Raw genomic sequence first — 13,418 nt, 5'->3', positions numbered from 1 at the left:
ATAGCCGCTACCAGGCACTTCCGAGCTGCAACCTGGCTTCCTACTATCTCTAATACTTGGCCCCCAGATGGGTACTTCACTTTCTGATGTAGAGTAGATGAGACTGCTCCTAGGGTATGAAGCCAAGGTCTGCCCATAATAGCCGTGTATGGAGAGAAAACATCTACAACAATGAAGTCCACCTCCACCGCATCCATACCGGTTTGCACAGGTAGTCTGATCTGTTCTTTTGGAACGACCATCCTTCCCTCAAAACTCACCAGAGGGGAACTGTAGGCTGCCAAGTCCTCAGGCTTCAAACCTAGCCCTTTATACAAATTTGGGTACATTATATCAACAGCACTACCTTGATCAATCATCACCCTTTTTACATCGTACCCACCAATTCTCAGCGTGACCACCAGAGCATCATCATGGGGCTGTATGGTTCCAACCTTGTCCTCATCTGAAAACCCCAAAATCAGGGAGATGTCCACTCTGGCTCTTTTTGACGCTTGGCAATGCTCCTTGGCTGGAGGTCGGAACACCGACAGTACCCTAGAAGGGTAAGATCTAGTCCTCCCTAGGGCAGTAAAAATAACGTTTATTGTGCCAAGGGGGAGTCTTGAAGAAGCGTCCCCACGCATCTCTAAGCCTGCCTGGCCTACCCTACCACTGGAATGATGCAAGAATTGCTTCAATTTCCCCTCTCGGACCAGCTGCTCTAAATGGTCCCATAAATTCCTGCAATCTTCCGTCGTGTGCCCATGATCCTGATGATAGTGGCAATAAAGGTTCGGGTTGCGTCTCTTAGGCTCTCCTGCCATCTTGTTTGGCCATTTAAAAAAGGGCTCATTCTTTATCTTCTCCAATACCTGTTGCATTGGCTCCCGAAACACTACGTTAACCACCTGGGTGTCAGCAGAACCTGATTGCCCAACGAAGTCTTTCCGAGGTCGGTTATTATTGTAATGATCCGACCTGAAATCACTCCTCTCCTAAGGGATTACCTTAGCCTTTCCTTTTCCCTGAAGTTGGTCTTCTTCTACTCTTCTGTACTTGTCAATCCTATCCATCAATTGGTGTACACTGGTAACAGGTTTACCAGTTAGAGATTTCCTTAAATCATGCTCGGCTGGAAGACCAGCCTTGAAAGTACTTATAGCCACATCATCATGCTCACCCTCTATTTCATTAAACATTTCCCAATATTTATTTGAATAAGTTTTGAGAGTCTCGCCCTCTCGCATGGACATAGATAGCAAGGATCCCAAAGGCCGAGGAACCTTACTGTAAGTGATAAAGCGAGCGCCAAAAGCCCAGGTAAGCTTTTTGAAGGACTCAATAGAGTTGGCCCTTAAACTGTTAAACCATCTCATCACCACCATACCCAAACTTGATGGAAAGACCTTGCACATCAAGGCCTCATCCCTGGAGTAGATAGCCATTTTTTGGCTAAAATGGCTAACGTGTTCTACTGGGTCTGTCCGACCGTCATATAGGGTGAATGTAGGCTGATGTCGAGGAAGAGTCGCGTCTTCTATATTCCTTGTGAAGGGTGATTTGGAGATTTGGCTCAACGCTTTGTTCATGGCGTTGTTCCCCAAGCCCCTAAGAGGCGGGCTTTTGTACCTATGTCGATGGCTGTGCTCCTCTTCATAGGAAAAAATCTCACTAGGCGGAGTTCTGGATCTCTGCCTATAACTAGCTCCATCCGTCTCCTTGGATGATGGTTCAGAGCAAGGCGGGGAACGTCCTCGCCAGGCGTGGCGCAACTCTCTTTTCAACTCGTCAATTTCACGTTGCAGGTTCCTGTCATTTTTTGCATGGGAAACATGACTCTTCCCACGAGAGTGATTTTCGGTGGTATGAGTTATGTGCACACTCCCCTCACGGCCATCTCTCCGTTCGAGACTCCGGTGCGGATTACCATGCTGAGAACCTCTTGACTCTGCTTGGTGTAGGTTGGCATCTACCTGGTGTGGTCCTGCTGCGTAGTGATGTGGACCTGCTTCCTCCATCATGAACGTTGAACCAGATTTCTTTTAATTTAAATCAAGCTCTCCCCACAGACGGCGCCAATTGTAAGGACTCAATTTGTGTCGATCCCAAACTCGTATTGGGTTCGAATGCTAAAGGCCCAAACAATAAATTTGTAGAGCATGGATATAAAAGAACTAGGTTAACTTCAAAAGAAAAACGATTAAACTTAACGTTTTTAGATGGATTAGTACAGATATTCCGATCAATTTATCCTTGAAACAAGCTAAGTTCTTTATTTCGTAAGATTCTCTTCTAAGCATCAATTGTTTAGAAGTTCCGATCCTTTCTCTCAATGCATTCTTCTATGTTATATACTGTCTTCTTGGTGTCATTTTCACCACACACGTGTAGGTTGGATTCGGGAGATCCCTTCCCGTCCTATCCAACACTTCTTGGAACTTTCAACCAATAGCTGTAAGGCTGCTTCATCACTGTTCAGACATCACTGTTCAGGCATCACCTCCACATTAATGCGGCCAGAGAGTTGGTTGAGAGGCAATTAATGCGGAGGCAGCAGTTGTTAAAGATATTTGTTTATCTTTTCTTTCTTACCCTTGGCCCCATGTCCCACCTTTAGTGGTAATGTAACTTCGAAGTGTGTTTGTGACAATACGGCGTTCAGGTCGTCCTCAGACACATATTGCCGAGAAGGATTTTGTCCTCGGACGAATACTGGACCCATCTCATGTGATATCTACTCTTCTTTTCATTTGGTTCCCCTTATAACCTTATATGGGTCTCCTCGGATAGTTTAACGTCTTCAGATGGGCCACAAGCCCATTTAACACGGTTTTAATAATTATTGATTAACTGGCCCCCACACTACTTAATTGGATTTAATCAAATTGGAAATAAGGCCTAATTTTTCTAAACTTGGAAACAATGGCATGATTAGCCTCTGGTTGGAGGCCTTCCCAAACTCCATTTTCAGTGTTCTTGGAACCGTTGGAAAGCTTGTGCAACAAAATTTCTAGAGGTACCAGATTTGTGTCATTTGGTGCTATGAGCAAAGAGTTATTCAATTGGAAAGTGGGATGGTATACACAGGAAACTTTCAAAGTTGATTTTTTTTTTTTTTTTTTGTTATTCTTTGTGCAAAAATTTTCTTTATAGAAGTTAACAAAATCAATTTGTAAGGTCTAGCATCTAGGTAGTAAAATTGGTAAAATGGCAGCTATAATCCATCTTAAAACTACTGCAAATATTTGCTATACATTACTGTACACAGTAATTTTATTTATGATGCATAGGGCTGAAGAATTTGATATATGTGGTTGACAAGCAAGTTCCAGTGTTTCAGACACAACTTAATTGGCTTTCATGGTTGGAGTCATCTATATCATATATGATCTGAAAGGAATGCAAGAGAGCACGGAGAGAAGATTTGTATTGAAGATAAGCTGGTGCAAGGTGTTATGGTTGATGTGTGGGGTAGAATCTAGAAAGCATGGACGCGGCTGGGAGGGTGCTGCACCCGAGTCCGACGCGGCGCGACGCGGTTGACCGCGCGTCGGTGCCACGTCTGAGTTTTTTTTTTTTTTTTTTTAGATTCGCGCCGACACAGCTCGATTCGCGCCGACGCGGTTCAATTCGAGACGAACCAGGTTGATTCGGCCAGAATCGGGCCTTATCGGCCATATCAATCCGTATCGGCCGGTGACCGATACGGTCGATACGGCCGAAACAGGCCGAAAAATGCCGTGAAACTCACCGGAGCAGTCGAAATTCTGATCTCAGATGTGTTTCTTGCCTTCTTCTTTGTTTGTTTTGTGAATCAAGTATATTAATGTGTTTTTTAAGAATATTGTAATAGTAAAAATATATAGAAAATATAAATAAAAATATTTTTAATAATTTTTTAATCGCCGAGTCCCGCCGCACCCGCACCCTACTTTTTCAAAAATTGCCGAGTCCCGCACCCGCACCCGCACCCGAGTCCCGAAACGCACCCGTGCTTCATAGGGTAGAATGTCTTGCTGCAGAAACAATAAAAAAACGCTGTTCAGAACAAAATTCTAGGCAGTTTGTGAAGGCTCCGGAATGCTAGCTTTGCTCCAGTCCTGGATTTGCCAGATGATATGTCTTTTAGTTCTTGATTTTGCAGTATTAGTTTTTTTCTTGTTAACAAAATTTATCATTCATGGTAAAGTGTCGCTCTAGTGTGTGTGGTATTTACGCGGTTTGGCTAACTAATTGACCTTGGCCCCTTGTTTGACAGATTCATTGTGTTTCTTGGTGATCAATGTTAACATAAAAGCGAGAAAAAAAGAACAAATAGTTCTTATTTGAATAAAATCTCTCCTCTTTTTTTTTTTTTTTTCCTCAAATTATATACGCTATTAAAAAGGTTGGTCTATAGATCATAGTTGCGTTGAGTGATTCTCTTCACATCTAAACCCAAAAATCAATTTTAACCGACCCATTTGAATAGTAATATGCAATAGGCCCACTTCAAACCCAAAAATAAATTCATAAAATAAAACCTAATTCCAAGCCCAAAATCAAATTATTTCACAAACTAAAAGAGCTCACTAGCCCATAAATTTCCTCAATAATTACGTTTTGACCCAACATTTTTGAAAATTAAACTTTAACCCCTTCAATTTTAAAAAATTATAGTTAGACCCTACAATTTTAAAAATTAAACTTTGATTATCTGATTTTTCAATACTACCCATGAACCCTAAAATGTTTCCCAAAATTACATTTTGACCCAAAATTTTTTACAAAATTACATGTTGACTCAATTTTTCAAAACTGGCACAAAAAACTCTAGAATTTTCAAAATTACAAAAAGTCCTTATAACTTTTGAAAACTCCTAAACTTTCAAAAATTATACAAAGCCCCCAAAATCATAGAAATCATGTTTCCAACCCCACATCTCACCAAAATAAATGAAATTTCCTCAAAATAAATAAAATTTCCAAAAATCAAGAATTTGACCATTATGTGCTCCCTGTCTTTTTGCATGAGGAAAATGCTTTGAGAGAGTAAATTGTTAAATTGAGCTTGTTGTGCTATGCTATAGAGTGAGATTAGTCATATTTAATCCAAAATGAAATTTATTTTTCCAACAAATATGTGATTGAAGTAAGTTGCAAATTAAACTTTTTCCGAAAAATCAATTGCTAAATATTTAAGTTACCATTCAAATATTGTGTTTTATGAATATTTCCAAAACAAGGTACCATTGAAAGATGCATGTTGTGAGGCGCCTAACACCTTCCCCATATGTAATTGAGCTTTCGAGTTCATGTCTTCTGGTTCAAGACATTCCATTATTTTCTATTTCCCCTTAGAGTTTTTTAATTAAATTAGGAAATAGAATTAATTAGACTTAGTCACCAATCAGACATTTAAAAATAAATAAAACTCATATGGTTGGTGGTGACTCTCTAAAATGAAGAAAATGACAGAAAGCTACAATCATCCACACACATCACTCCTAGTGATGAACACAAGTCACACATCATACAAATGTTTCACCAATACTCCAAAGGTAGTGGAAGTTTAGCCTGAAGTAAAATTCAGTATTGACACTTATAGCCTCATACATCTTCATCCTTTCAAAACTTACCTATCATTAAGAGGAGATCACCATCTAAAAATTGAGTACAACCTAAGTGTTTTGGATTGCTAGAAACTACATGGACCTTGAAACAAATCTTCAAATGACTTTGGAGTGTCTTAGAGATTGGATTGGTTGTTGGTGTTGCAATTTGCATTTTGGAGATTGTGAAGAGAAACAACTAGTGTAGTCTCTTGGTAGTAGGAGTTGGATGCTACAAGTACATTATAGTAACTGGAGGTTTTGTGATTGTTATATATTGCAACTATCTTCATAGTGAATTATGTTTCTTGGTCTTGGCCTTTGAGGGTTTTTTTTTTTTTTTCCTTTTGGGTTTCTCTTCATATATATATATATATATATATATATATATATATTGTGGGGGATGAGGATCCGGGGATACAAACTGATAGATTAAGGGCAATGCCAGAAGTGCAAACCTTGGAAAGCACCAATAGAGTGTCCTCGGGAAAATACAAGTGACCTTATGCAAGTGTAGAAAGACTACAACACCTGAGGATGCCAAGGATGCCTACATGCCCTCGGGAAGTCAAGAACCAAGGCTGAAAGCCGACGGGTGCAAATCGAGGGCAAGGAGGAAGATTTGCCACCAATTTGGGAAGTAAGGAAGGAGGACGAATAAAGTATCCGTCACCTCCATTTAATGCTCTACACTCACTTAGTTGGACATATTAATGAGGAAATGACCTATGAACAGTGTCAACCCAGCTCATATATCAGTGTAAAAGCCTTCTAGTAAATCCTTGATGGGACAAGTATCAAGGAAATCCAATCCTGACATTCTAAATGTAGGGCTCAGATATATCTTGGTTGATTATATAAAGCCAAGAAGCCCCCGGAGGAATGGACGGACTATTCGAGACTTGAAAATATTTGTAATCACTGCCTCAGACTAAACCCGAGGAACTCAATATAAGCCTTTAAAGGCTGCTTCTTACCTGTGACTATTAACTTACACTTAGAATCAATTCAAACACATCCATTAAAAAATTTTCCATCTTGTTAAGGGTATTTAAGGTTGATTGAGCATCCCACCTCTTAAAAATTAATTGTGTGAGTATAAATAGTGAGTCTGTGCCTGACGTAAGCCAACTTACTTTTTGCTTGCTATATATATATATAGCATTTTTGAACCACATTAGCAACCACATCATCCACCTATTTCCAACCATTTCTCTTTTATTTTTGACTCTTCTTCTTCTTATTAATTTTGTACTTTACTGTTACACTTCCTCAAATATTTTCCCCTCCCATTTACCTTTTCAATTCTTCACTACAACCTCAATGTCACTCTTCTTCTATCCTTTCCTCCTTTTATTTTGGTTCTTCTTACCTCCATCCTATTAATATAAATTTGTTATTCTCTCACCCATTCTACACATATTTTGCCACACAAAAAAGCTATTACTCTCCCTCTCTCTCTTTAGGTTGATGAATTTATGTGTTCTTTAGAACTCTATTTTGAGTTAATGCAATTTGATTTTTTGTTTTTAAGTTATTATCTTATTTATTTATTTATTTATTATTATTGTTAAATGTTATCCTATTGCATATAAAGATTGTGTATAAGAATATAATGTTATTCTATTATATAGCATGATTTGGATAATTTGGTGTTTGAGTTATGACTATATCTTTTATTTTTACTCTTCTTCTCATCTTATTTTCTATCTCTCTCCTGAAAAAAGTGATTACTCTCTCTCTCTCTCTCTCTCTCTCTCTCATTTATTCTTTCTTGAAATCTTCTTTAGGTTGATGAATATTCAATGATTAATCATTGTATTTTTATATAACACTATTTTGGGTTGATACAATTTGGTGGTGTGTTTTTTGAGTTTTTCATCACAAGTCCTCTCTCTCTCTCTCTCTCTCTTTAATAACTTTTGTTTGACATAATACTTAATTTTTTTGGGAGTGAGAATTTGAATTTATATCAAAATACAATATTGGCTATATATTTGAATGTGTCTATCAACTATTTGAGTAATATCAAATTTTTGTTGTGATAAATTTTTATTATCATGATAAATCTCTTTTAAGAAAATGAGAAATTTGAATAATATATTTGAAACTTAAAACAGTTTAGTTGTACATTAAAAAAATAGGAAAGTATGATTCACCATAACATAACTTAGAAAAATATGGGCCACCTAAAAAGTGAATAATATTAGTCAAACAAATCCAAATAATGAAATAATAATGGTATTTTTTTTTAGATAGATAAAAGAAAAATAATCTTAGAAATTGTTTAATTTTTTGGGAAAACAAATTATATATTATATCATAGCTACAATATAATTATATATTCGCACGTAGCGCGTGGGTGTGCAACTAATATATATAATCTCTATGCAGGTTGTGGTTTATTTATTGTTATATTTGTTTTGAGAGAGTTTCAACTTATGGCGTCTGCTCAGACTATGACACCAATCAGTTTTTAGTGTAGACGGAAATTAAATCTCAGATCTCTTATTCAACCATCAGAAATTTTACCAATTGAGTTAGTTGGAACTCATTATTTATTTATTGTCATAGCTTATCCATGATGCTTGTACATTGAATCTTAAAAAATTTATCACTTGGTCAAGGTAAAATCGGTTAAAATTATTAGCAAGCTGCACGTAATTTTCACAAATCATGCTCATTAAACTTACAATTAATACGTGTAATTGGGAAATATATGTCATTTGCATTTAATATATATATATATATATATATATTTTCCAAACACTTGAAGTCTTGGTCAAAGACATAATAATATGAATGAATAACAAGGTAACTACTAATATTTTTTTTTTGATGGGGAATATTTCTGCATAACATTAAAACGAAATTAAGTGCTGCAAGCAGCTAAATCAGAGGCAATAGCAGCTTCTAAAAAGCTGGGGGTTCCTCAACCCATGCCTCAAAATCAAAAACAGACTTAACATGATGAGCTAAAAGATGGGCAAGCCTATTACCCGCCTTTTTTATATGAGAAAATTCAAAAGAACGAAAAGTTTGAAGATGATAGAGAATGCCTTCCAACACATTATTGAAACAATAACCAGAGAAGATGCCAAGTAAGGACTAGGGAGAGAATCGGTCAACTACATTTTTTTTTTGTCAATTATGTCTGCTGAATAATATTTATGGGTTTTTATTTTATTTTATTTTTTTTATTTGGACAGAAATGATTGAATTTATGGGGTTATTAGTGGACTAATAATACATGTGAGAGCCTTGGGAATTTTCAACAGTGTGGAAGTCTTATTATAGTGGTAGTCATCTCAATTTTAAAGAAAAAAGGAAGGTGACAAGGTAATACCTGACCCAGTAGAATGCTAATTCTTATAGACTGATAATGAAAAGTCAAATTCAATGAAGACAGCTCTTTGGCTAATTCTTATTTCTTACAGACTGAATTAAATTTTTACCTGGGTTTTCTTAGATTTGGTTCTTTGGATCATTCTGCCATAGAGGCTCTGAAAGCTTGCATTCTACCGCAGCACTTTGGCTGTGAACTTTTGAAGCTTCTGGCATCTCACATATCACTATATCTGGCATGGAAGTGGTGGCTTCTATTGTTGGTTCAGCAGTGGCAGCAACTGGTCGGCTTTTCTGTGGCTCTCTCTATTCTATGATCAAGAGCACAGTCAAACTCCAATCAGAACTTGATGTTTTTGATAAGGAGATGAGAAGTCTTATTGTTCTTAGAGATGATGTCAAAGATCAAACAGAATTAGCTGAGAAAGAAGGAAAAGTAATAAGAGCTAATGTTATAGAGTGGCTTAGGGAGGTCGATGAGCTTCAGCTAAAAGTCAAACCAATTGAAGCAGGGATGGTCAACAGCAGAAATCTTTCTGGGTGTTCCTTTAATTGTCGTAAGCGGTATAGAGTAAGCAGAGAAGTGGCAGAAATACTCCCAGAGATAGAAAGGCTTCTTAAAGATTCAAGTTTCAATTCTGGTGTGTTTTATCCAAGTAGAAGGCCCAGAGCAGTGGAACACATTCCTGGACCTTCAATACAGGCTCAAACAACTGCATCAAAATCTTTAGAAAATACTATGAGTCAATTGTATGTAGATGAAGTTCGTAGGATTGGTATTTGGGGGATGGGAGGAATAGGCAAGACTACTCTGGTAAAGAACTTGAACAATGAGCTAAAGAGTGCTTCAGTGAAGTCTCTTGGCATTGTCATTTGGGTTACAGTTTCCAAGAATTTGGACCTTAAAAAGGTCCAGACACAAATAGCAGAGAGATTGAATTTGGAGGCAAAAGTGGAAGAAACCTTGCAGGGAATGGCTACTCGACTTTATCAAAGACTTGAGAAGGAGGAAAAGTTTCTTCTTATTCTAGATGATGTTTGGGAGAAAATTGATTTGGACATTTTGGGAGTACCGCAGCCTGAAGTTCATAAAGGCTGCAAGATCATATTAACATCTCGATTTATGGAAGTTTGTAGGGAAATGATGACAAATGTTGAAGTCAAAATGGAAGTTTTGAATTATGAAGAAGCTTGGCAACTGTTCAGTCAAATTGCAGGGGATGTGGTTGGTTTGGAACAAGTTAGACCATTTGCAGAAGAAATTGTTAGAGAATGTAGTGGATTGCCTTTGGCCATTATCACCATGGGAACTGCTATGAGGGGTAAGAAAATGATCAAGTTGTGGAAGCATGCGTTAAATGAGTTGCGCAGGTCAGTGCCTTGTATGGGAGGCGTTGAGGTTAAGCTATACATGCCTTTGAAGTGGAGTTACGACTCATTAGAAGGTAATAACATAAAACCTTGTTTTTTATATTGTGCTTTGTTTCCGGAGGACTTCTCAATTGAAATAAATGAACTGGTACGATACTGGGTAGCAGAAGGTTTGATAGATGAACAAGACTATGAGGATTCATTCAATAGAGGCATTGCTTTGATTGAAAATCTGAAGGACTCTTGTTTGTTGGAAGATGGTTCCCGTGACTGCACAGTGAAGATGCATGACGTTGTTCGTGATGTTGCAATATGGATTGCATCGTCATCTGAGGAAGGATGTAAATCCCTTTAAATTAACTAAAAATCCTGCATTAATCTCCCTCTAAAAGATGAAATTTCGAACTATGCAAGTGTGGGGATTTTCATGATTTTGGGTGTTATGGTCTGAATTGGTTCATGGGTTTTTACGTATGCATTTTGTTCATATGATTTGTACCCTTTAATTACATAAACATAGCTGATTTGTAAAAGCCCATTGAATTTAGGGTTCATTTTTCATGGGTGTGGGTGTTTTGATGTGAAATATGTAATGGGTTTTTTTGTATGGATGTTGTACACACGTTTTCTACCCTTTTATTGGAAAGAACGCATGATTTGTGAAAAATGGGAAATTAGGGTTCATGTCTTCATATTGGGAATTTGGGGATTTTGATGAATAGGAGTAGTTTTGATCTGAACTAGTTCATGGGTTGTTGTGTATGCATGTTGGCGACACGTTTTGTATTGTTTATATTCAAAATTTTCACATCTGGTTATGCATGTTGGTTCATTCGCCAATCTTGTTCTTCATGGAATTTGGGGTTTTGTTGAATTGGGTATAATTGCCTGAAATTGATCACTGTGGTAAGTTGGATGGATTGGTAGTCACTGGTTTTACACCCACTGCACAATGTGCACTATGGGTTCGCATGTTTTTCAAATAACTTGACTGTATGGCTAATGTTCATGTATATACAGAAAATTGATCATTTCAATGCATTCATTCATGCCCCAATTGTATCCATGCATCATGTAGTCTTTTTGTCATGCATATGTACATTGTGTTTATGTGTCTCTAATATAGTTCTGAATATTGGTTTTCTGTTGTGCTTTCGTTCCGTCTCTGTAGATCCTAGTTATGGCTCCTAAGAAGTCTAAAACCATTAAAACCAAAGCCAAAAGAGTGTCTACCTCCTCATCTAAGCCTGCAATTGTGTTTGATCAAATAACGTTTCAAACGGTTACAAACGAGCAAAGGTTTGAAAACTTAATTCAGTATAGGAATATTTGGCCAGAACGAAAAATCAATCTAGATGAACTACCTCTTTCTGTCCATCGGAATCTACAGTGTAGGAATTGGTTGTCTCTATGTAAAGATTTACAACCCCTTCCAGCTGCCCTGATTAGAGAGTTCTATTCCAATCTCCATATTCGTTCTGATGATAAATTGGGTACTTGGATTTAAGGTCAAAGTTTTGTCATAACTAAGAATGATGTATCCAATGCTCTTAATGTACCTCATGTCAGTAGACCTACTTATCCATACTCGGAGCGTCCTCCTATATCTGATGTTATGACTCTTCTTTGCTGGAGATCAGTGACATGGGGATCTAACCCAAGAATTAACTCGAGTGAGTTAACCGAGCTTAATTATATCTTCTTTAGGATAGCTTGTCACAACATCTTCCCCATCCCCCATGTCCATACTATTCCTATAGAGAGGTGTTTCTTTTTGTACGCCCTCATCACTGATGCCTCCATTTGTTTGCCTTCCCTTTTCTATCAAACGCTTGCTGAGGCACATAGGAGCAAGTGTAAGAAGCATGGTCTATTCTTCCCAGTTTTCATCTATAGGGTTCTAAACTTTTTAGGGTTAGAAAACTTTCCTTCCCTAGAGTTGATCCACATTACAGCCCCTATAGGAGCCACCTTTCTCAAACAGCGGAGTGCACAAAAGAAGAATGTTGGACCGAGTGCTAGTTCATTAAAAAGACCACGAGTACAGCCCACCGTTGGAGACGCTCATGCTGAGGAAAGTCCTGTTGATCCTACAACTGCTGTTGCTGACGATGGGGTACATGCTGACAGCGCAGTTGCAGAGCCCACCGTTCCTCCTCCTCTCTCTCTTCGTGCTATGATGGAGACATTTATGACGACTCAAGCAGCTCATGGACAACTTTTAGATGGGCTTATTGCTGAGGTTGCTGTGTTGAGAGCGGATTTTTCAGAGTATAGGAGTGCTTTTCCACCTCCTCCACCGTCTGACTCTTGATGATTGTCTTTGGCAATACATAACAGACAGGGGAAGTAGGGATTGTAGCGTAGGGGGGAGAGTAGTTTTTGTAGCTTCCATATATTATATGAAAGTTTTTTAATGTGATTCTCAAGTATTTGTATATTATTATATGTACTCTTCAAGGTCCACAAACATGGTTTTAATTTTATGATAATATGACCATATTCACAATGTGTGATGACTTTTATATTGAATGATCCTTTTCTTTCTTTTTTTCCTTCAACTGGAATGTGGATAAGGTAACCTCACTAATAACATATGTGTATTTGAAGAAAAACTACAGTCATTGAAATTATAACAGAAAGGAACCTACCTTATAAGATGCATTATTGATTAGTTCTACAATGGCTATACCAAAAAAATAAAAAGAGATCATAAAAGTAGATTAAACAGATACTAGCCTCTGAGCACGCATGTATGCAGAGGCTGTTCTATTTTGTGGGTAAGGATTAATTTAAAGCATTGATTATAATTTGGGATTAGTACATTTTCCAAAAAAAAAGTACGGTGTTGTCATGGAAAATTATTTCACCGCACATAATACTCATCACACCCCTAGGTTATTATTATTTTTTTTTTTTTTTTTTTTTGTGATTGGAAAATGTAGTAATCCCGAATTACAATAAATACTTTAAATTAACCCTTACCCAAAAAATAGAAGAGCCTCTGAGCACGGGTGTGCTCAAAGGCTAGTTTATAGTTAAAATTAGATTAAATTTGCCGTACTCATACATGTTTATACTTTTGGATGAACGCTATATAGATTTATTTTAATAATTAATACCTATGTT

The 13,418-nt window shown here is 37.4% G+C and overlaps 1 protein-coding gene across 1 annotated transcript; it reads left to right on the top strand.

The window, feature by feature from the left end:
• Positions 1-9,156: 9,156 nt before the first annotated feature.
• Positions 9,157-12,603, top strand: LOC126695921 (disease resistance protein At4g27190-like). The gene is made up of 2 exons (XM_050392715.1): positions 9,157-10,630; positions 11,798-12,603. The coding sequence occupies exons 1-2, from the start codon at positions 9,157-9,159 to the stop codon at positions 12,601-12,603; spliced, it is 2,280 nt and encodes a 759-aa protein (XP_050248672.1).
• The last annotated feature ends 815 nt before the right edge of the window (positions 12,604-13,418 follow it).

Source organism: Quercus robur, chromosome 8, assembly GCF_932294415.1.
Source record: "Quercus robur chromosome 8, dhQueRobu3.1, whole genome shotgun sequence".
NCBI lineage: Eukaryota > Viridiplantae > Streptophyta > Magnoliopsida > Fagales > Fagaceae > Quercus > Quercus robur.
The sequence above is the reverse complement of the archived record's forward strand: the minus strand, read 5'-3'. Positions and strand labels throughout refer to the sequence as shown.

Excerpts from the sequence above, each read along its gene's own strand:
- LOC126695921 (XM_050392715.1), top strand. The coding sequence starts at position 9,157 with ATGGAAGTGGTGGCTTCTATTGTTGGTTCAGCAGTGGCAGCAACTGGT. Across the intron at positions 10,631-11,797 it reads ATCGTCATCTGAGGAAGGAT|GTCAAAGTTTTGTCATAACT; the intron begins GTAAATCCCTTT and ends CTTGGATTTAAG.